At 42.6% G+C, this 26025-nt stretch overlaps 1 protein-coding gene across 1 annotated transcript in view; it reads right to left on the reverse strand.

Annotated features, from left to right (window-relative positions):
* slc4a10b (solute carrier family 4 member 10b) overlaps window positions 1-24526 on the reverse strand; it is a gene marked incomplete at both ends in the record, with an annotated part of 40502 nt that extends 15976 nt beyond the window's left edge. The window contains 7 exons of the mRNA XM_080536947.1: window positions 1472-1648; window positions 1933-2093; window positions 3596-3734; window positions 4132-4281; window positions 6865-6946; window positions 16949-16972; window positions 24479-24526. Coding sequence (XP_080393073.1) covers window positions 1472-1648; window positions 1933-2093; window positions 3596-3734; window positions 4132-4281; window positions 6865-6946; window positions 16949-16972; window positions 24479-24526 — 781 coding nt within the window. The remainder of the gene's footprint in view (window positions 1-1471; window positions 1649-1932; window positions 2094-3595; window positions 3735-4131; window positions 4282-6864; window positions 6947-16948; window positions 16973-24478) is intronic.
* Between the last annotated feature and the right edge of the window lie 1499 nt (window positions 24527-26025).

Here is a 26025-nt window from a genome sequence, read left to right on the forward strand (position 1 = left end):
TGCAAAAGGGCTCGTTTTGGCAAAAGCCTGAACCTCGCAGCCATTGTTGCCTTAAATAATAGACCGCGCAGTGTGTGCGTATTTGTGTATCTGTCATGTGTAGTACTGTCTGTTGTTGTCTGTGTTATACAGTGTTGTATGTATATATGTATACTGTACAGTGGTGTGAAAATATTGTTCCCCCTGGGGACAATAAATCTAATCTAATCTAACAGGTTAATCTCTGTTACAAGATCTTTCAACTCTATCTATGTTGATATTCCCACTAACATCCCTAACATCTCACTGTCCTCAGTTATTGTCAGTTATTCACACTCTCTCACCTGATGGGCTGACTCACTGACTCTCGACAAAATGCCCTGCATTACAAAGCACTCCTCTTTTGCCTAGCTGACATTGACACAAACATATTGTGAGATTACCACCTTCACAAGTTATGTTTTAGGAAGTGATAGCAGAGAAAGTCTGTCAAGGTTTTTAAGTTGCCTGGGTCCAGGTCATCCTCCTTGTCCACGGGCTGGATATCAGACATATCCACCTTGACGGGCTGAGGTCTGGGGGGCGGTGGTGGGACGGGAGGGGGGAGGGTGGTGGATGAGGTTGGGAGTGGAGAGGAGATGGAGACACACTGGGGGCAACAGAGTGGCCATGGCACGCAGGATGAGACCTGCCTGTCACTCCTAGACCCAGCTGCCATAAATGAGCCCCACAGGGAGGACTTAAGGGTAGAACAGAGAGATGGACCGCCTGCCAGACACACACACACATACGCACACACACACACACACACACAGACACACACACACACACACACACACAGACACACACACACACACACAAACACACACAAACACACGCACGCACGCACGTACGCACGCACGCACGCACACACACACAGACACACACACACACACACACACACAAAGACACACACACACGCACGCACACACACACACACACACAGACACACACACATACTCACACACACACACACACACACACACACACACACACAGAGACACACACACACACACACAGACACACACACACACACACACACACACACACACATGCGTGCACAAATACACACATGAATACAAACACAGTCTCACAGGTACGCACAAACAGACAGAGACACACACACACACACACACACACACACACACACACACAAGGAAACAAGAGAAGAGATACACACTGAGACACTGAAAAGAAGGTCAAACATGGACAATGTAATGTAGAATGAAAACGCCATCCACATGGGATAACTGAGGCCATTATCATCTGAAAGGTGGGCAGCAGTATTGCTAGTCCCTGTGGATAAGATCAATGACACGCCACAGGACACACACTGTGTAAAGCACACACTGACACTGCTCATTCTGCTTCGATATTGATTCCCATTTGATTGCCACTGTGACTTGCAGGTACAGTATACACTCCCATCATCCATAGGCAGTGTGTTACTCACCGTTCTTGTCCGCAGAGTTGTGTGTCTCCTTTTTGCCTATGTCTGCCAAGTTGCGCACTATGGGGATCCGTTTGGCTAGCTTCTTCTGGTTCTGGTGGTGGTGCTGCTTGAGGAGGGCCTCGCGGAGCTTCTTCCTCATGGTCGCCTCTAGCTCCCCCTGCTGGTCCAACACCATGTCTGAGGAACCACAACACCGGACAGGAAGTTATCTCAGACTAGGACACTGTGTTTACATTCAGTTGTTCTATATTTGTGTAATAACAACACTGTATGTATATATAACTATAATTACTAGAGTATTTTAGTCATTTACTCTAGTAATCTAGTGATTGCTTTATAATTGCATATGGTAGAAGTCCCTACTGTAAAACACTAACAAAACAATGTATTGTCAACGGGAGATCATGTACAATAATTGGACATTACCACTGTGTGCCTCTGTGTACCACCATGTGCTGTACCTGCAACCTCTTCCAGTGTGCCGGCCCTCATGTCCAACAGCACCGTGCCGTTGATGATGCAGCTGCGCAGCTCAAACAGGCTGTGTAGGGACAGCGTGGCCACGTAGGGCTTACTCCACCTCTCCCCTCCGTCCTCCACGTCCTCCTCAAACTTCAGCCACCTGCGCCAGAAACACAGGAACATCAGGTCAGGGGATTGGTGTCAGACAGCTGGGTGTACAGATGTGACTAATAAAGCAAGCTTACCCACACACACACACACACACACACACACACACACACACACACACACACACGAAAGCAATCATCCACAAATACACACACACGTACGCACACACAAGCTTGTGAGCACAGGCACGCACACACCCATACACACATACAGATTTGTAGATACGCATAAAGTACAACATCTAAACACACTCCCTCTATTTCCGAGCTCCAAAAGTATTGAACAAATATATATATACTGTATAATGTCCAAATAAAGCACTCATGTTTTGTATTTGGCCACCAATCTTTTGCATGCCAGATGCTGAGCACATTCTTTGGTGATGCTCTGCCAAGTCTGTATTGAAGCCATCTTCAGTTGCTGTCTGTTTTGAGGTATTTTTGCCCCCCCCCCCCAACATTAACTCTTCAGCAAATGAAATGCACGTTCATTGGATTTAAATCAGGAGATTGATTTGGCCACTATATAATTTTCCACTTGTTGGCCCTGAAAAACTCCCTAGTTGCTGTGGCAGTATGTTTGGGGTCATTGGGGTATATACAGGAATCTTGAGGTTAATTTCAATACCTTTCTAAGACTTTTTAAAGACCTTGTCAATATTTTTCGCAGACCTCACCGCCACTTCGAGCTGTAACCGTTTACATCAGTGACACCTTTAACTTAACAGTTTTAGTTTGCAATAGACTAGACCACTATCATACAACACAATTTCCGGTTCATCTTAGTTTTTTTATAAAACCAATAAATTCACAAACTTTTACTAAAAGTTTTTAGGAACTCAAACTCTTTGGACAGAGTCTAATTCAGAAAAATACCTACAAAATTTAAGACCACATACAATCGTGATAAGACTTTTTAATACTTATTAAGGGTCTTGATTTTGCCCAAATTGATTGATCAACTTTTAATACTTTTCAAGACACCGTGGATACCCTGTTACTGTATGATGAAGCACCGTCCAATGACATTGGAAGCACTTCATCATACTTCAGCAGACAGGGATGTTGTTTCTATACATATCAGAATTAATTCTGCTGCTGCCGTCAGCAGTTACATCATCAATGCAGACAAGTGAGCCAGTTCCAGGGATGGCCATACTGTACACGCCCAAGCCATAACACCCCATCCACCAAGTTTCACAGAATTTAAACATTTCAATTCTGAATGGTGAAACCAATCTGAAAAAAAGAGACATTGAATTAAAGTCTCTAAAATCTCTACTTTAACCTCAGTAATTGTTGGATTTCAAACTGTTGGGAGTATAGAGCTAAGGGAAGACAAAATGCTTCCTCTTTCCAATACTTATGGAAGGCACTATACCTATCCTATCCTTTTACATCTAGAATGGTAGGGGGTTAAAGGCCAATTCAGAAGCAAGCATACAAGTATTCAGTGATGACATGACTGAACCCTGATTGGCTGTGCCTGCCCTACCTAGCGGTTTCCCTCCACTCTGAGTCCTCGCCCTCTCGCAGGCAGATCTCGTCCAACTCGGTGAAGAGGTCATGGGGGATGTGCTCCTCGTCATCGTCCTCTGTGCCCAGCAGGAACTGCACTCTCTGGGACGGCGTGTCTAGAGCACAGGGTAAACAAGTTCAGCTGTTACTGCTCCCTGAAAAAACAAGTGCACCCACATTACTGTTGTTGTGTCATGTATACTTCCAGATTAAGTGCGCCACATGCTCAGAGAGGTTTCATGTAGTGTGGTGCAGCTAAAGTAATTGAAAGGAAACAAATACTAGTTTCACTCAGGTCTGACACAGACATAACATTGTAGTCACTGCAGGGCATCCAGACTGTATGTGGGATGCATTAAACAATCGTTAAAATATAAATCGTAGAGAATATTATTCATTATTCAAGAACAGCTGTAGGTCAACAGACATCTCGATCCGGGTGGGTCCCAAAAGAATAAGCTTCACGTGAATTACCCAAACATACTTTTGCCCATCAGAGTGTACTGTACTTACTGTATGCGGGAGACTCTCTACCATCCTCCACTACTGAATTCCTCCTGATGTCCCTGCTCCTCCTCCTGTGTCTGTGTCCATGTCTTCTATGGCTTCTATGGCTCTTCCTGCCCGTGGGGACATGCACCCCGATGTAGAGTGTCCTATGGCCTGGGGACAACCAGCACATGTGGAGGATATTCCGTTATGTCATTCATTTATTTGTCAGTGATCATGCGTAATGTGTTGCTACATAGCTCATCTCCATCTATTGTCATTGACAGAGAGGTAGAGAGATGTACTGAGAGAGGTCAAACAGATGTCTTTTCACTCAATTACAGTATTACATACAATAAGAACGTCTGCGCTTTTTGCAATACCAGGTCAATAATAGGTTACTATAATCTGGATTTCAGGATTTGACGTGTAATTCATTTTAAGTGGTTACCTCCCACACTCCTCTTTAGCAGTAATTTAATAACATGTGTGCAATCCTTTTACTGATACCAACATTCTATCAGTTTATAAATAACGTTCTAGGGATGTTTTTAGCCTCAAACATCTGCCACAGGGGAACATGCAGGCCTACTCTCCTTTATAATCCCCTAGCCTAGGGCATCTGGCAGAGTTGAAAAAAGAGAAGGCCAAAATATTGTCCAATTTATGGAGCATCAGAATAATTCTGTTAAACTGTGTTACATAAATGGCTGTCCAAATAATATGGTTGAAACAGATTGTGTACAATAAAAATCGTAATATCTATGTGCAACAAACACACTATTTAACCAAGAGATTAAATAGAATTCAATGCAAAATGATCTATCTCTTGGTTAAATAGTGTAGATATTACGATTTTTATTGTACACAATCTGTTTAATATGTGTTCATATTATGTGCATAAATTAATCTATTGATATATTGATTAGTGATTCACCTGGTCTCATCCACAAACACACTATCATCTTCAGACTCGGGACACAGATGAGGGAGAGAGTGAGGCATCTTTCTGGGATCTACAGCATAGGATGAACGCTTTCTTGCTGTCAGTGAGCGTGAACTGATGTGCTGATTGAAAGACAGTGTGAGTGAAATCCACAATGACTGAAACCTGCTTTCGCCTCAGCAACAAAACACAGCTCAGTGACCTCTACTCTGGGCCTCTGGCTACAGGCAGGCAGATATCTATGTTTCTAGCTAAAGCACCAGCCGTTGCTGCTGTTCAGTCCTATTCCCACAACCACCAGGATATCTTGACTAATCACTGCTGCACTTTATGCAACTACCTTATAGTAACGTCAGCATTCTGAAAAATGCATAGCTTGAAATGGAGACAACATGACTAAGCACAAGAACATCCTTAAAAGCTCAGCATAAATGAATGTTTATCACTAGGGCAGTGTGTGTGTGTGTGTGTGTGTGTGTGTGTGTGTGTGTGTGTGTGTGTGTGAGTGTGTGTGTGTGTGTCACTCAAACCATATTGTTCAGATACTGTGACTCAGACCTGTCACGAGTCATTGGGACGCTGAGAGAGAGAGCCATGTGACATCACACGGAAGTGTTGGCATGGGCTTAAACATTGTCACAACACAGAGATCAGACTGAATCACCCACTACTGTGCATTAAATAAATATTTATATTTATATCAATCATAGCTACCCTACACCCTTTGGGCTCAGGGTTTTATCAGTGCTAACAAGGATAGCCAAAATTAGAAATGCTCAAACTCTAGTTCACCCAAAATAAAGTGTATCTCTTAAGGCATTTTGTTATCATGGCAGAATGTGTGTTTAATCTGAACATACACTATCATAACATATCATTTTAGAAATGTCAGTATGTACAGTACTATAACTAAATGAATCATACTTACAGTACTATTATTATTACTATATTAAGTACTATATTAAGATGAGATTTGATTCAACTTTATTGTCATTGCCGAGTACAAGTACCAGACAATGAAATGCAGTTTAGCATCTAGCCAGAAGTGCAAATACTGATATAAGAACATGATATAAAATCCTGACAATGATAGTGATAGGTACAGTATGGCAAGTACGGTAGTTTAGAGGTATATATAGTTATGAGCTATGTACAGTTAAGGTAGCGTATGTACAGTATGTATAAAAGAGGCGATATCAAACAGGTATGTGCAATGTGCAATAATACGGTGTGCAAAGGTAGTACTGCTGACCAATAATTCTATCAGCCTGCTCATTTATGAAGGGAGAACAGGAAGTTATAATGCTCCATGTGTACTGTATATCCTTCACAGCACAGGTACAACAATAGGGTATTTCTAGTGATGTCACGCATTGGCCAAACCATCAGTGTCTTCTTCTCTCCTCATGAAGAGTACTGCAGCACAAGCAGCTCCCCTGCCGCTGCCCACTCTGCTCAGGCCTCATGGGAGATGGTAAAAACAACCTGTCAGAGAGGGACTCTCATAGGACCGTGTGGGTAGACTATAGGGTGTTGCTCCGCCCACTCTGGTGGGGGCTGCCATTTGAAGGCATTTTCAAACGCTTATAACTGATATGTTTAGTGTTTAGTTCGCATTTTCCAATGCCCAATGACATTTTCTCAGGACCTTTTCTTAGTTTCTTTTTGACTACAGAACATTTAAAAAAATCACTGTTTTCAAATAGGGTATGGTGCTGAAGTTCATTCATATGCCGAACAATGGTGTGCAATTAGTATGGAATTAATATGTTCAACAATGGTGAAGTGGCCCTTTATCAACGTCTAGGTACCTTCGAGTTCCTCCTGCTCAAAGTTGGTGTTCAGCATGGAGCGGGTTCCTCCTGTGTCCACCACGGCCTCGTCATCACTCCTCTGTGAAGAGGAGACACAGATCAGTCAGGACCTCTGCACTGCCATTGGTGAATAACATGTCAACAGAATTTGCCTGCCTTTGATCAGCTACTTTCGGTGACTGTATATATCACTTTAAAAGTCTTAATCTAATCGACTATCCTAGTGCATACTCTCGCTCTCTCTCTGTAGGGGATGCACAGTAGACACAGACTCAATATGAGCTGACCTCTGCATCCTCCTTCAGTAGGCTCATCTTGAATAAACACGCAAACTTAACTCAGACAGTTTCCATGGCAACGAATAGAAAGTCGAATAGAATGTCATTTTTGTGAGGAAATACTGTAATCATATAGCTAATACAAAAGGCTTTGCTGAAAAGGGCCCCAGATATGGACCTATCAAAAAACATAATGCTGCGTTGCTGGTGTTGCTTGGTGGTGATACAGTTACTGTGACTTAAAGCCCACACAGTCATTATACAGTCATTATTCACCCCAGGGGAATATCATTGCTTTGAAAGTCATTACACCCAGGAGTCTCGTTAAGCCTGGTTACCTTCAGATGAGTCATCCTGTAATTCATCACAACTGAATACAGTCTTGAAGCTGTTGTAACTGAGCTGCGTGGACATGGTATTGTAGCCAGATGACCTAGGTATTCATTGGCCAAACTCAAACAATCATTTATTGAAGAATCAACAAAAAAAACACTCAGTAAAAAAAGTACCCTACAACCTTCACTGAACATTCATTACCCCCAGATTCCACACACATGTCACAAATACAAACAACCGATTACTGTAGAGTAGCAAAAAAACATCAAAATTAATTGTTTATATTGCATAACATGAAAACAGTGGAACAAAACAGAACATTGTCATGAGCTGCAGAAAGGATAAATAAGCTAGGACATTAGTGAGGATGTTGAGCTCAGGAAACATACTTAATGCTAGCAGACAGCAAGAAGACAGCAGGATTGTGTGGATGTACCACAAGGCTTCCTGCCTAGTCCGAGAAAGCTTCCCTTTCACACACCCTCACCACCAGAACAAACACTCAGTCCCACTGTGTGTGAACGTGTAAAGCAGCTATTACACTCAGTTAACATATCTGGCACCTCACCACCACCTAGAGACATGCTTGTGTGTGCCAACAACAATAGTCAGAGGGAGAAGACAATCACTCCCAGAACACTTTATTAGGAACACTATACTAACACTGGGTATATGGCCTCCCTTTGCTCTCAATGCCTCAATTCTTCGTGGCATTGATTCCACAAAATGTCAGAAACATTCCTTTGAGATGATTGCATCTCGCAATTCCTGCAGATTTCTCAGGTGCACTTTCTAGCTGGGAATCTGTAAATCACATCCTAAAGATGTTCTATTGGATTCAGATCCGGTGACTGGGAAGGCCGCTAAAGAACACTGAACTCATTGTCATGTTCATGAAAGCAGTTTGAGATTACTTTTGCTTTGTGACATGGTGTATTATCATGCTGAAAGTAGCCATTAGAAGATTGTGGCCATGAAGGAATGCACATGGTTAGCTACAATATTCAAATAGGCTGTGGCATTCAAGCAATGATGTATTGGTATTAACAGACCCAAAGTGTCCCAAACATTCCCCACACCATTTACACCACCTTCACCTGCTTAGATTGTTGACACAAGGCAGGTTGGGTCCATGGATTCATGCTGTTGCCGCCAAATTCTGACCCTACCATCTGTGTGCCTCAAATCAAGATTCATCAGACCAGGCTAAATGTTTCCTGTCCTTCAACCATCAAATGTTCTTTATTGTACCGTTCTGAGTAAACTCTAGAGACTGTTGTGTGTGAAAATCCCAGGAGATCAGCAGTTTTAGAAATACTCAAACCAGCCCGTCTGGCACCAACAATCATGCCACAGTCAAATCACTGAGATACATTTTTTCCCCATTCTGATGGTTGATGTGAACATTACCTGAATTAGATAATGATTAGATAATTGCTATTGAAAGTGATGACAGAACATTTTAGTTAAAAAATGTAATTTGTCAAATAAATAACCTGTCAGAAAATACTATTTAGAAGCAATCATACTCGTGTATCACGTGACCGCTTCTCCTCAGAAGGATACGCGAGTGTTTCCCATACAGTTGAATTTATCCCGACATAGTCTCCTTACAAACCAAAAGTATCTGTTTTTATTTATTGATTTTAAGCGCGTTTTTCAGCACTGCTGTGGAAAGTGTTCGAGCAGGTTCGCAGAAAGGATAGGGCTTTGGTTCACCTTTCACCAGCCACTGTCACAAATTCATAATTTGAAATTGGCGGCTCCGTCAAAGCCCTACAATGTGATTTTGAATCCCACAGTAAAACTGTAAACCGAAGTTACATTTGGGGACGGTTTGACGGTATAACATTTTTTTAACCGCCCAACCCTAAAGTGTATATCTAGTTTATCTGGATCTACTGGTACTAATGATGAGAGAGTAACACTGGGGAGGATTAGTAGAGAGAGCTGCTGCTGCAGATGATGATGCTGCTGTTGATGATGATGATACAACACATGTACCCCCATGTGAGAGGGCAGGGATGAGGAGGAGGATGAGGGAGAGAGTGTGAGGAGGGCAGATGTTGCAGTCAAAGGGTTTAAGAGCAAGACAGGATGTTTACTACATTTAAATGGTTTCAACCTATTAAACCCCTTGGAATTACTTGATCTGAACAGCCCTTGTCTCATCAGTGAAGCTTAACAATCCTCTTTTCACAAACCATGGCACTGACTGCAGGATGTTGAAAAGTATCATAGCAATGAGTAAGTGATTATTCTGATTCTTATAGTCATAGTATTTTGAAAATATAGTATTCATGACAATACATACAACAACATTGCCTGCTATAACACTAGCAAATAATGTTTGATCTCCATCGCCAGACTACGACCCTCCCTCACTGACTCCGTTGCCGAAACCCTCATTCACGCCTTCGTCACCTCCCGTCTGGACTATTGTAATGGAGTCCTGTTCGGGGATTCCCAACAAAGCCCTGGACAGGCTCCAGTACGTGCAGAACTCAGCTGCCAGGGTCCTCACCCACACCAAGCCCTGGCAGCACATCACCCCCACCCTCATTCACCTCCACTGGCTCCCGGTCAAGTCCCGCATCACATTAAAAATCCTCCTCCTCACCTACAAATACCTTCACGCCTGCGCCCCCCAGGACCTAACTGACCTCCTCCCCCAGCATACCCCTTCCCGGAACCTGCGGTCCGCAGACATGGGCCTGCTATCCACCCCCCGCACCAACCTACGGACCTTTGGGGACAGAGCATTCAGCGTGGCTTCACCTACTCTCTGGAACTCCCTCCCCACAGTGATCCGCAACGCCCCCACCCTGGACTCCTTCAAACTAGCCCTCAAAACCCATCTGTTCTCCAAGGCATTTGGCCCTTAGTCATTGTTTTAGTTTTTGCTTTGTTTGTTTTCTGTTTTGTCTGTCCGTTTCATCCCCTTGTACAGCCCTTGGGTTTTTGAAAGGCGCTATATAAATTAAAGTTATTATTATTATTATTATTATTATTATTTCCATGAAGAGCGGAGCGGACCAGAAAACCCCAGAACACAGCAGCATCCCAACCAGTAGCGGACTGGCCATCTGGAGCACTGGGAGGATTCTCAATCTGTGGGCTGCGGGCCGGTGGATGGGCCAGTCGGTCTGTGGGCTGTGTGGCCGGTAAGCCCACTAGTCCATCTCTCCCGGCGTGGCAGACCCATTGGTTCTTTCCTCCTGTCGCGCAGCCCACCCGATCCCCCCTGATCACACTCCTAATTCAGTGAAACCCAAAACTCACAGTCATTCTGCGGTGCTTAGTATTAATTTAAGCACTTCACCTTCACTAGGAAAATGCTGCTTGGTTAGCCAGCAGGCAGCTCCACCACTACAATACCAGTACTACCAACCTCTGCTCTATCGTCCGCAGACCCATTGTCTACAACATGTCTTATTATGTGGGCTCCAGTCCCTCAGCGATAATGTTAATGAGCACACGCATGTGGCTGCAGGGAGGTCATGTGACCACATCTCCCCTGTGTGTGCGTGTACGTGCATGTGCGTGTGTGTGTGTGTGTGTGTGTGTGTGTGTGTGTGAGTGTGTGTGTGTGTGTGAGTGTGCATACATGCGTGCTTGTGTGTGTATGTGTGTGTGTGTGTGTGTGTGTGTGTGTGTGTAGGCTACTGTAGCACTGCAGGCAGGAACGTGCACGTCAGCAGCCCACTCAGTGACGTCTGCAGGATGCTCACTGGCAGTCTCAAGGACACCTTGGAGGAGGGAGCAGAGGAGAGGAGAGGAGACTAGAAGAGACCAGCACACACACACACACACGCACACACACACACGCACACACACACAACACGAGTCCACAGGGAGGTTGTGGTTGCAGCCTGCAGCAGGTGAACTGTTGGGTGGGTCAGCTGTTAACTAAGTAGAGCACTATAGTGCTACTGCTCTCTAAAAAGGCTCTTTGGATTTGGGGATTTTGTCAAATCCCTCTTAGCGAGCCTATGCTGTCTAGTGTCTGAATGGTGTATCATTAATACACTGCAAGCATTATTTTAAGTGTACCATTGTATAGCTACATAAAGGTCCAGTATGTAACATTCAAGCTTTCTAAAAGCTTCTTAATGGTTGTAATGACTCTGTTTAATCGATTGTGATTTTAAGAAATATTACATTAACGAAAGCTTTAAAAAGCGCTTTCCAAATGTTGTTCCTGCCAGGAGTACCCAGGTGATTCTCAACCTTTCTTTCTATGGTGGCTGCCTCTTTGAATCGTGTGTGAACAGCATCTATTTCGGGGTTTATATTATCATTAGGGAGGATGTTGTTGCTTTGACTTTTTTGTCACTCTGGTGACAAACGTACGCCCTGCTCCTTTAAATCTACCTCAGCAATAGTCTTAAGATCCATAACAAATGTAGTATTTTGCCCATATTAATAACAGCTCACACCTCATTCTAAATAATAGTGTCGTGGATTTAATTGATTCTTAATAGATTGAGTAAAACTTATGAAGCACAAAGAGCTTAAATCAATTGTCTCCAAAGAGGCCTTTTATTAAGCAAAGTCACATGAGCGCAGAGAGAAAATATCAGACAAAAAGCAACAAGCAATAAGCCCAAAATCCAAAGAGCCCCTTCCTGTCAGAGGGGCAAGCATTATATAGCAGTTTCCTGCCTGATGAAGTCACTATTCTTGCTTGACCAATCATAATCTTTCTGCGCCACAGTTCTTGGCCCACCTCTTCAGGAAGGAAAAGCCTTCCTCAAGAGCCCCAGCATGCAGAAAGACCCTAAACTCTCAGTATTAAATGATATAAAACTACAACAATAGCGTTATCATGCCCTAAAACAATTATGGCATTTATTCTGCCTGAAACATAATCCATGTATGGTCCGTCCTCTCCTGAGAACCACTGTACAACCACTACAATGCACACAATGTTGCACACAATTGGTTTTACTTCTCCATATTACAATGTACACATAGCCTACATGATACACATAGACCCTCTCTGCGATGTCACATATTACTAATATATTATGGGGGAGCAATTGTGAAATAGTGTGCTCGATAGTAATTTCAAGTCTAAGTCATACTTTTCTATGTGACAAGACCTGGAAGAGAGAACTGTGGGTGACCCAGAAACCTGTACTCTCCCTAACCACTGAAGTCCAAGCAAATCCAAAAGAGTTCACTGGAGGACGAATAGCAATGAATCTTTCTCACTGGGGAAATGTGCGCATGTATGTGTGTGTGTGTGTGTGTGTGTGTGTGTGTGTGTGTGTGTGTGTGTGTGTGCATGTGTGTGTGTGTGTGTGTGTGTGAGCGCATTCATTATGGATCGGTCTTACAGCTATGAACATACTGTACTGTATACTGTACTGTATGAAGCACCAACACTGCACCAAAGCTGCCATACATCAATAAGCAGGTCTGAGCTTACAATAATGTGATGGACAAAAAAAACACATCCTGAACACAATCAATAAACATATTGGATTCCATGTCACCATTCCGACTACCAGCATAGACAGGAAAGGTTGACAACAGTACATGACATACATAGGCTCTTTGTTACAGTGCCATCATAGAACATCTTACTGTGGGTAGTTAATACTAGCCTATTAGCTGACTGTATCATTCATCAAAACATTGACTATATTCTTTAAAATATTAATATATTGACAGTCATTATAAATGCTTGAAAATAGCGATTGGTAAACATACTACAAAGCTCCTTGTTCGTGACACAGCAAACTCTGGACAGCTGCCGCCAAAGTTTAGCACACAGATTATCAAACAGTGAAAATACTGCTTTTATTTCCATGTTTTCCACTAAAACGGTCAGTCACTGACAGATAAAATCTACTTACTGTACAACCTAAAATAGTTTTGAGGACTAAAAGCTTGCAAAACATAAGCCAAATAGAGTGGGGAAAGTGTTGCTGGTTGGAGAGGGGAAGAAGGGAGTTTTTGGAGACACTGCTGCTAAACCAAGGTCAGAACCATGACCAACCACAAACAATGTACTCAAAAAGGTGACAGCGACTGGTGAAAAGAACCAATTAAAATGTTCAGACTTTTATTTTGAAACACGGAAATACTACATTTCAACGTTCAACGTTGTTGAAAATCACAACACACACTCCCTAGTCAAGCCAAAATATTGCAATGCAATGGATTCGGTAAGTAATCCCCACTACTACCTAGTAAATAACACTTTACATTGTTAGCAGGCTCACAAAACAAGCTGTGTTAGTTGACTAGCGAGTGTGTTATTGATTTTCAACAACGCTGAAATGTATTTACAGTTTTCAAAATAAAAGTCAGAACATTAAATCGGCTGCCGAATTGTTACCCCTTTCACCAGCAGCTGTCACATGATGACAAAACAAGGAAAAACTTGAATAATTTAAAGGATTGGTTAACCTAATCTATGCAAGTTAGTGAATTTAAATGCATCATAAAAAGCCTCTCAGGTATGACTCAAAAGTATAACTTACTCACCCTGGACAGTCTTAGACTGTATAGCGATGCCTGCCTTGTCTTTAAAATCCTTCACGGTCTTGCCCCCCCCCCCCACCAATGACTCAGTTTGTGACCAGAAAGGACAATGACAGACAGAACAACAAGGTCCACATCTAGAGGGACTGTGTGGTTCCATTTAGAAGGAGCACTTTCGGACCTTCAGCCTTCTCTGTCCGAGCCACGCAGCACTGGAACACTCAACCCTCTAATGTAAGGACCTCCACTACCCTTGGGCTGCATTCTGCACCCATAACATCATTTAACTGTGTCTTTTTTAACTGTGTCTTTCATATGCTCTGTATGATGCTGTTTTATTGTTTATATTATCGTGTGTCATTTTAGGATGCCTTTTTTTTTACATCTTGGCCAGGGACCACAGATGAAAATTAGCCTCCTGGCTAAATCTGGCATATTTACACTTGTTGTTAATTGATATGCATTGTCCCTTCTTAAATAAACTGAACTGGACTGAACTGAACTGGACTTATAAAAGTCATCGAGACTGCAATGACAGTCTATCTAGAGCTAACATCTGGGACTGGCTCAATTATGCCACACAATACAGTGTGTAATGGCTCTGCCATAAGACCTGCCACTCCCTCCACACACAATCAGAGATGTATCAAAAAATATGATCTAGTATGTCTATGAGTCAACGTGTGTGCAATTGAACACCATAGCTTACGTCTATACTGAAGGACACTGCTATCTGTCTGATGTCTGTCTGTTTGTCTGTCCGCAGCTGTACCGCTACATGGGTCAGTGAGGCTCAGCCACAGGCCATGATGATGATAATCTGGTGCTAATACACTGGAGAGGGATCAGAGTGTGCGCTAGGATAAAACTACACAATGCATATATTGGTTTTAGCGATACATTATGGCTACATTAGCCGACAATAAAAGGGTGCTTTACTCCCATTTCGGCTGTTTGCTTTCCAGAAGTATGATAATGCTGGTTGCGTTACATCATTCTTCACCATAATGTGCAGTATATAAGACCTATAAGGCCTACAGTATGTATGTGTTATTTTTGCGTCTTATAAGCTGGTGTACAGTAAAACTGATTTAGGCTTCTTTTTCAGTTCTCCCCAAGCAATATCTGGTGACCTATTTTCCATTGCTAGAGCAATGAGTGGCAATGAGTGGCAAACTGGGTAGGCTACAATATTCAATATTAATGATGAAAGTACATAAGAATGAAGGTCAAAATGACTGACTAGCTGACTCGTTCCCTGAAGACAGAGGAAGAAGGAAGAATAGAAGAAAACCGGCAGAGAAAATACATTTTGCAAGATGCAGATCTTTGTGAAGACCCTGACTGGCAAGACCATCACCCTAGAGGTTGAGCCCAGTGACACCATTGAGAATGTCAAGGCCCAGATCCAGGACAAGGAGGGCACCCCCCCCAGACCAGCAGCGTCTGATCTTCGCTGGAAACAACTGGAAGATGGCTGCACGCTCTCTGACTACAACATCCAGAAGTAGTCCACTCTTCACCCTAAGCAGCTTCTCCTCTGCTCTTAACGATGTCTCATCTTTACCCCCCAATGTCCCTGTCCTCACAAATTCCATTCCTAATTCTCTCCCACCTGCCCCTGCTCTTTCATTCCTTTTTAAAAATGCAATAAAGTACAAGTATTCCCTGTCTGGTAAAGCAGTCAAAGACAAAATCATCTACAGGCCTAGGGGATTAATGGGGAAACCTAAGTGATTTAATTGGATGTGGCAGACATTTTGGGGTCTGATGGTCACTCAGGCATCATCAGCACCAGCACTATCATGACAACACTAAACTAAACTACGCTCAGTATATATCACAGGGTAGCCTACATAGCACACAGAGCAGACTACAGACATGTCCTCCTCAAAACAGAGTTTGTGTGTACCTAAGACATACACATGGAAAGACACTCTAGCCAGATACTGTGCTACTGTATAAACCCTCTAAGCAGCTTTCAATGGTGCATAATTAATATGCCTTCTTTCAGCTCCTCTGTGGTATCAGTGGTATCAATGGCTGACATCAGCAGGACATGCAGGCTCTCTCACTCCCACCTCAGGGCTGCTCTCCTCTCCTCTCCTCCCCACTCCTCTTTCTCCCTGCCCTCTAACTATATTATCGCAGTGCACAGTACTGCAGGTTAGGGTACAGCTGTTTCGTAATTCAGATGGACCTCCATAAATGAAACAAATCACCATACAACAAATAGATAAGAACACTCCAAACAACCATCATTTCACCTTGGGGATGAGAAGACATCTGTCCACGAATGAACCGCCCCAAGCACAGACCAGAGCCCTACCTGAGAGCTGAAGCGACAGTCCGGGTCCAAGCCTCCAGATTGCATGACCTCTCCTCTCCTTAGGTTTCCTCTGTTAGTCTACTGAGTTAGTTAGGATGCTGCACAAGGAGAACCTGCGTACGGTGGCTCTGTCGGGACACACACTCTGCAGAGCAGCCTATACCGTCTCACCACGCCACTAGAAGCTCTGTTGTTGATTCTCCCTCTGTTGATTCACGCAAGCGGAACACTTTTGACAACTGAGCATCCCCTCGTCGGCCAATCCCGCATGAGATTACAGAGGTGACATCACCGCTGTCGTACCAGCCTCTCATCTAAGAGGAAGAGATAATGCTAAGCCACTGTGTTTCCTCCTCTTTTGTATGGCTTTTCTGACTAAAGCCCCTGTGTAGCAGCTTGCCATCGCTGCAGCACGGTGTAGTTTAGGTTAGGGCAGCAGCTCTCTGCACCTCCCCTGGGGCACTCTGGGAGTGTTTCCAGCATCTGCAGTTTGACCTGTCAGATCAACCCTCTCTGGCCTAACTTTGCTCTCTGCAGACTAGAGTTTAGGTAAACGTATACTGCGGGGCAATAAATGAATAAAATCAACACGATTTTTGCAAACATTAAAAGAAAAACTGTTTCTAAAAGAAAGCCAACTCACCACATCACGTCCAGGAGTTGCCATCTGAAAAGACAATGGTATTGTCAAACACATGTTAGTAGTCCTTACATTAGTATTTATGTTAGTGTAATACAGTCTGTATTGCATAAATCTGTATGTGGTTAAATCATGTATGGTGTGGGATAGTCATACTAGTTGACTGAACCAAGCACAGGACTACAGTCCCACAATACAGTAATGTAGTCACACACAACCTTGACAATTCTCTGTCATTATCAACATTCTTAAAGCAAGCAGTTGTAGATTTAGCACTTTATATTAACTTACTGTCATGTAGTAGCACAGTAATTACTCTAGTAACAACATTGCATTAAAAGTTGTTAGCCTACATAGCAATAGAGTTGAGAGGTTTTTGTTATCAAACATGTGGATATAAAATTACATTGACACTTGAACAGGGAAAAACCATGAAGCCAACAGAATAACAAATTTATTTAGCTGTATTTAATGTAGTGTGGCTTCGAAAAGTATTCAGACTCCTTCACTTTTTCCACATTTTGTTGTTATAGACTCAATTTAAAATGTCCATCAATCCATACACAATATCCCATAATGACAAAGCGAAAACATGTTTTTAGTTAACATAATGACATTCTTAAAATTAGCTCAATAAGTTGAATAAAGTCCATCTTAATGTAAAGGATAATAGTTCATGTGATTTTGAAATTAATATTAATATCTTTATAGGGTCTTTGATTTGCATAGGAATTAATTAGGCTACACACTGCATGGATCAGGTTGTCATTACAAACTGAGTAACTGGAGAAGAACAAAACTGCTCAGGAATGCTACCATGTGGAAGGGCTGGGGAGTTTGTCAGGAGAAAGAGACAATTATTAAATTTGCTGAGTTGGTAGTGACAGTCAGTGTGTAGCCTAATTGATTCCTATGCAAACCAGAGACTATGAAAACAAAATATATTAATTCCAAATCACATGAACAATTGTGACACGGTTTCATTAAAAAGTCCGCATCTCGGCAATTGTGAAAGCTCGCAATCGAGCAAAACAAGTCTTGTTGTGCAAAAAATTGTTTTCCGGTTTTTGGCATAGGATGAAACTTTTAGCGATGAAGAACCCACTCGATATCATATCCAACAGTTTTACATCCACTAAATAACTACATTTAGTTAGCAAAGTCGGGTGGGGGGTATTAGTGTGGAAGTGTGTGTAGCCACGCCCACCCCAGCTGTATGTAAGTAGCCATGTGCGTGTGGACCTGTTGACAAGTTTACAAGATGGATGCTGAAGCTAATGCCATCAACAGAATTTCAAAAGCAGGCAGAAATATCGACAGCGGGCAATTAATGAACTCCTTCATATTGGACTATACATAATGGGAACTCCGAACTCTGAATCTGACGATGACGAAGAAGACACCGGAATGTCAGACATTGATCTCCACTTCACTTTCATGGGACAGTCGTCTGCACAGACCTTCTGCTGTGTTCTTGGATAAGTTTTAGTGAGTTACATGTGTTGTTTACTAGGATTTTGTGTTGTTTACTTAGGATAGCCAAACAGTTATTTGTTGTTTTGTGAGTAAGGTAGATAGAGCCGTTGTTAGTATCAGTTATCAAACCACTGAAACTGCTCACCACAATGATGCCACCCCTCTACAAAACTAATAGGAGATGGTGGGAGGAAGAAATACGTTGTCAAAGATGAAACATAATGAATAAATACATTTGTTGCAGACCTACTAAACATGCAACATACTGTACAGTATGTTTCATGCACCATTTTAGTGTGTTTGTGTGTACCAGCTAGCCAAACAAGTGTTAGCTTGTTAGCTAGCTAGCTAGCTTTGTTAGAGATATAATAGATTATAGAAAAAGTAAATGCTTTTGTAATGAACGGTAATGTTGTGTGGAATCAAAAATAATGATTAATTCATTGATATGTAGATTTGCTGTAGAATAATACTGTGAATTGAAATGATTTCACTAGCCTACTTCTTACAGTACAAGTACAGTACACTGAGTCTATGGAAAACCTACACTAGAGAAGTGTCCACACCTCTGACCTGAAATGTGTGTTACAGAATGAGGAGGTGAGAGGTTCTGAGAGATGACACCTTGATGAGAGTCACCAGCACTTCAGGTATTTGTCATTGTCATTGTATAAGCAATTCTAGGCTATTTCGTAAAGGTGGTGTTGGTAACAGTGGGCAATCATTTTAAATGTCTGTCTTCTTTTTTTATTACAGCTTTGATGCCCAGATGGGATGGGAAGGAACTACGCCGAAGTCCCACTAGATGCTTTATGGACTATAATGATAAATGCATGCACACGGACAACATTATTATTATTTTACCATTCTATTATTGTATTGCTCAATTGTATCTTGCCTAATTTTTTCCATTGCCATGAATTTTACTCTCTTGTACTTGTAATGGGATGTAATAAACTTTTGGCACACATGGCAATAAAAAATCATGAATCTTGAATTATTATTATTAATAATATTTAGCAATTTAAACATGTCAGCCCTGCAATTTTGTTACCTGAGGGTTAGCTGACAACCCCACTGACAGATGACAGGTAGATAATGACAGGTAGTGTAATGGGGGAGTGGTTGTCTTGAGGGAGTGGTTTGTCTTGAGGGAGTGATTAGGGTGAGTTAACCAGCTATTGTTCCCACCCATTACCTCTGTGAAAAAACTTTGAGCCTGGTTTTCTCAAAATGGTCATTTGGAGGGTATCACCATTAAAATATCCATGACTTCTTCAACTTGTTTCAGATTTCAATGTATGACACATCATTTTAGCTTACAATCTACCCTTTCATAATCCTTGCACTCAGATGGACTCAATTGAGAGAGTTGTTGAAGACTTTTTTTTTCGCTCTGTCAATATGGGGCATTGCGTGAGGATTGATGTCAAAAATGTAATCTATTTTAAATTGAGTCTATAACACAACTGATCCAAGATTGAGGAATGCTTCCTGAGCAACGACTCCAGGCGGGTGTGGCAGGGGGTTCAGCACATGACAAACTTCAGAGCCAACAGGCTCACAGCCGCGGAGGACGACCCCCTGCTGGCGGAAGAGCTGAACTCCTTCTACGCCCCGTTCGACGAGGGGCGAACGGAGGTAACCACAACACAAACACCACTCTCTCCAGCTCTCAGCAGCCTCACCCTCACAGAGCATGAAGTGAGACGCGTGCTGAAGGCGGTGGACCCCAGAAAAGCCTCAGGGCCGGATGGCGCCCTGGGACGGGTGCTGAGGGACTGCGCCGACCAGCTGGCCGGGGTTTTCACCAACATCTTCAACCAGTCCCTGTCCCAGGCCACCATCCCACCCTGCCTGAAAACCTCAACAATCATCCCAGTCCCGAAGAAAAGCACGGTGAGCTGCCTAAACGACTACCACCCGGTGGCACTCACACCAATCATCATGAAGTGCTTCGAGAAACTGGTCCGGGCCCACATAGTCACATGCCTCCCGCCCAACCTGGATCCATACCAGTTCGCCTACAGAGCCCACAGGTCCACAGAGGACGCCATCGCGACGACTCTCCACTCCACTCTATCCCACCTGGAGAGGGGGAACAGCTACGCGAGACTGCTCTTTGTGGACTTCAGCTCTGCCTTCAACACCATCCTTCCAGACAGGCTAGTGACCAAACTACTAGACCTGGGACTATCACACTCCATCTGTGCATGGATCAAGGACTTCCTGTCTGACCGCCCCCAGAGGGTGCGGGTGGGCTCCCACACCTCCACAGCCCTCAGACTCAGCACTGGGTCCCCCCAGGGCTGCGTGCTAAGCCCCATCCTCTACAACCTCTACACCTACGACTTCACCCCCGTCCACCCCAGCAACTCCATCGTAAAGTTTGCAGACGACACCACCGTGGTGGGCTGCATCTCGGGGGGGGACGAGGCGGCGTACAGGGATGAGGTGGAGCAGCTGGGCAAGCTGTGCAAGGTTAACAACCTGCTGCTGAACCAGTCAAAGACCCAGGAAATCATCGTGGACTTCAGGAGGAAAAAATCTGAGGTCCAGCCCCTGCTCGTCGATGGAGGGAGCGTGGAGAGAGTCTCAACCCTCCGATTCCTGGGGGTGCACATACAGGATGACCTGTCCTGGAAGACCAACACAGCAGCCATCATCAAGAAGGCACAACAGCGGCTCTACTTCCTGAGAGTCCTCAGGAAATACCACCTCAAACAGGAGCTGCTTGTGACCTTCTACCGCTGCACAGTGGAGAGCATCCTCACCTACTGCATCTGCGTGTGGTTCTCCAGCTGCACAGCCGCAGAGAGGAAAGCGCTACAGAGAGTCGTGAGATCGGCCCAGACCTAGGTTCTAGGCCCTGGACAATCTAGACAATTTGATGGCAGCTACTAGATAATCAACTTGTAATCAAGTGCAATACTGAAACACAACTGTGAACATTTCAAACCTGCAAACTGCGACACTTTAAATGAATGTGCAATAATACTATGTGCAATATGACAACCCTCGGGCACATAAGGTTCAGAGATAGGAAATGTTAGGATATTTATAGCATAGCATAGAGTACAGCACAGTGTTTTATTTGTATAGTAGAGTATAGTGGATAGTGTATATAGCCTTTATTTATGTAAACCAGCTCTTTTCCCTTCTTGTTTTTAGTATTATTATTTTTTCCTAGCACCAGGGGAGCCCCCCCCTCCCAAATTTCGTTGTATGGTACCTGTACTATATTAATGACAATAAAGACCATTCATCATTCAACAACAAATTGATAAAGTGAAGGATCTGATTACTTTCCAAAACCACTGTACATTCTAGTAATAACACTGCAAGGATTGTCTTCCATTACAGGATGTAGGCTATAGTGATGTATGGAGTATTGCTGATAAAGTGTGAGGACTGAGCACATCAAATAACATTTGCTCAGACTCAGAAATACATTAACAAACAAAGAGAACAGACACAAGCGTAGAGTGCTGTAGGGAGAGATTAGTCATCGTGTCCCATTGCTCTCAACAACGGTCTGATGCAACACTACCACTCATATTAGGTGGGTGGAACAGCGGTGCAACTGACCACAGTCATACAGACCCAGTCAGTCACAACACAAAGGATTGTATATTTTGAAGTTTGTTTTCTTTTGTGGCGGAGGGGCAGGCCCACTCGTATATCTTATTGGATAGAGATAATGAAGAAAGACAGGAAAATAAGGAATAGGCCTAGATTATGTTAGCAGGGCATGGGCTGGCTTCAAACCCATACCGGCAACATGGGCATATGTGTGCACTGTAGGCACGAGACCATTGGACCACCCCAGGTCACAGGGGTATATTTGGGGGTTTGTACTGTAGCCTACTGTACAACAAGCTGCATTTCCACCAAGACGGGATGATGAAAACAAATATTTTTTCGGATTAGTGTAGGGGTGCTTGAAAACGAAAATAAAAAAGCCTTTTAAAATAAAAAAGCCATTATTAAATATGTATGCATCTTAAGCACTTAAAAAGATGCTAAATTGAGGATATTAATTACTGAATGCAGTGTACTGCAGTCTATCTAAAAATGTCATTCGGATTAGTTTCTAAAATACTCATGCATCCTTTATACAAGCACTAAATTGAGGATAGGATGTCTCTGAAAGCAGCACTCAGCCCCAATACCACCTGAAAAAATAACAGACAGAATTCTGGGGAAGTGCTGGTTCTAATCTCATCCCCAGACGTTGAACATGGGACATTACTGGCATGGCTACAGATTTGGCCTAATGGGCATGACAATGGGAAAGATTAGGTTGCCTCCCATCACCTCCTTCTTGTCTGTGTAACCCTCTGTATCAGAATGTGTTCTGTAAACAGGATGACTTGTTTGATCACTCATCATAACTGTGCTCAGTTGTTGTATGAAGCCTCACTGGTCTGTAAGCAGGGCATCCACTAAAACTGGATTGGACAAGCAACCTACAGTTAACGTCCAAGGTGATCTGCACGGGGGTTCTACAGGCCACGTCTATCACGGAGCACCGCTCTACAGAGTGAGTATAGGCAATATCTGCTCCATTCAAACCGAAACTAGACATATTTTAATTAACAGAAGGTTAATTACGTGGGCCCTGAATGTTTGAACACATTTGGAAGCTTGTAGGCCTATGTTTGATTAAACCTATACTGTACATGGCATGGCTAGTAGAAGCTGACTGTAAACCACTCTAACAGTTAAAGGTGGTAATAGACCAAATTATTTTCAATACCCTTTTACTCATTTACTGTTATTCCTTGTTACTCTTTTTTTTCTTTTGCACTGTTGTTTTTGCACTGTATACAGCACTTTGAGATGCATTGTTATACGAAAGGTGCTATATAAATAATGCTTATTGTTATTAGGATTATTTACTGATATTAGGAAGCCTTGAACTATGAACAGGATCCAGCTAACCCTATTGATCAGGCTTAAGATGTCGTACTGTAGATCACATTCCATCTAAGCTATGGATTTCAATGTAACATAATGTATAATCTATTGGCCATGCATCGGTTAATATAATCTAGTGGGATCATCGGGTTTTACTATGGTTTTACCAAATAGGCCTAATATGAAATGGCATCTGCCACATCTGAACAACTTATGTAATGCAACTCTAGTTAGGAAATTAACCACATGTGTATTGTATTTAACCATAGAAAATGTATTTGTGAATGTCAGTTCTTTCATTTAAATTCAAGTTGAGTAAATGTATTTTATTTATTATTATTTTACTTTATTTTTTTATTTTTTTTACTTTACTTCAATCTGTCTACTCTACTCTACTCTATGGTAGATGACAGACCAATAGTCTACTACAGAAAGGAGTACTATAGATAAAAAGGCTACACATTTCACTGACATTTCAATCAAGACTTACAGTAGCCTGTACTACTCAACTACTGAACAGCTATCAACAAGAAAAATCCATCACACTAACAGCCTGTTTTCCCCAGATGTTGCATCAATCAAGTAGACCTAAATTACATTTCTCATGGAAATACACAACCATTGTTTTGCATAGGTGCATGGTAAAAACGTCTACGTTGATGTGTGGAAAGTGTATAATATTATGTCCTATCTATACGTAACTGCAGGTGGTTGATGTGTTGATACTGTCTAGACAAGGCTAAGGGGGTTTCCTCTGATTTCAACCATATTCATATAGCTCAGTATCGTGGTCATAGGCTATGCAATACGATGGTAAAACATCGGACATAATAATGGTCAACAACATGCCTAAATCATTATAGCCTACAGTTCATTGTCAACTTCTTTTATAACGGCACACGGCATTGGGATACTGTGGATGTGCGCCACAACGATATGGAAGCATATAGCTGACATAATTCAAATGCCAATGCAGAGATTGCAATTGCATGTTCCACTTTGCATGCAAAGTGGAACATGCAATTGCAATCTCATATTGCATTGGCATTTGAATTATGTCAGCTATATGCTTCCATACAACGAAGGAAACGTCCACTGAATCAGAACTGCTCAATGGAAGAAAACGTGTCTGCTTACCGCTGGCAACAGAGGCTCCATCTGTGCACCTTGGTCCTTGATGTCCATCTTCTGTTTCCAGAACAGTAATAAATACCCCGTGTATAAATATAAAACTGAACGTTGTAATATTCCTGCCAGGTCTTATAGTGCGGTGCTAAAAAACCACGAACTGACACGATACGGTCAGTCACATGTTTAGTAGAGTTGTCGCAGAGCATTGCCAGTTATCATTACTCCTCGTAGGGGCGCAAAAAACCACTGGCCACCTAGTTTCGTGACGCGCCAGAATAAATCGTGAGTCCATCTCTTATAATAAAACTGAGAACCATAATCGAAATCGTTTTTCAATCATAGTATGTGTATCAAACTGAAGTGTGATGACAAAATGATAGCCACACAATGTTATCATAAACAGATTCAACATCTATAGCCCTAGTAGCCTGATAACTGTTTTTCTCAATAAAATGAGAAAACCTATGGCAGCCTTAATCATGATAATAGTCCTGTGTCCAGTAATCAAATGCAACCTTGAGTGAGTGCCAAAGCCATAATGTCCCTGTTTCGACCCATGATCCCTTTCTCTACAGGTGGACACTATAGGCCTACCTGTTGCTTCTCTAAGAGCTACTGTAGCTACTGTCTTTCCATATTGTTCCATTTTGATTCAAACTAGTTCCCCATTTATGACATGAAATCCAACAAGAATAGCTTGGATTCTGGGGTTTTGGAAAGGTATACATTGATCCTAGATTTGTGCCTAAGGACAACCTGAAGCACACTCAATGTAGAATTAGATAAGATTAGATTCAACTTGATTGTCATTGCAAAGTACAAGTACCGGACAACGAAATACAGTTTAGCATCTAACCAGAAGTGCAAATAGTGATATAAAACATGATATAAAAACATGACAGTGATAGTGATATGTACAGTACATGGCAAGTAGCCTACAGTAGTTTAGAGGTAGGCCTATATACAATTATGAGCTAATATGTACAGTTAAGGTAGCTTATGTACAGTATGTTATGTACAGTATGTAATATATGTATAAATAGTATGTGCAATGTGCAAAGGTAGTATTTGTAAACAGCAGTAGTGCAAAGACCCATCTCTTCAGGTTACATCTTAACTGCTCCTCCTGAGACATCTTCTGACCCTCACCACTACGTCTCCTAAAGACACCCCCTTTCCCCTCTACTGTGTCCCTAAGAACTTCTATTGCCCCCCCTGTACTGTTTCTCAGTTTCTCCAGTAAAAAAAAAAAAAGGGTTTTAGTAGAAGGCGATAGGGAGAAGGTTTTTCCTTCTATCAGTGGCCCCGGGCCCGAGCTAGATTACTCTTCCTGCAACGAATGGTGGACTGCTGATTCACATGCTTAGTATTCAAATGTATCGATTGTAAGTCGCTTTGGAATAAGGCGTCTGCTAAATGCCAAAAATGTAAATGTAAATGTAAAGGGTAATTGGGTGAAAAATAGGGTAACCTCACTTTAGGCACTGGGTGCTTCCATCCCAGTCCTCCAACAGAGCGTACAACTGGGGCTTGTCCCACCTCCAACACCATGG

Source organism: Nansenia antarctica, assembly GCF_963989245.1.
Source record: "Nansenia antarctica genome assembly, chromosome: 7".
Classification (NCBI taxonomy): domain Eukaryota; kingdom Metazoa; phylum Chordata; class Actinopteri; order Argentiniformes; family Microstomatidae; genus Nansenia; species Nansenia antarctica.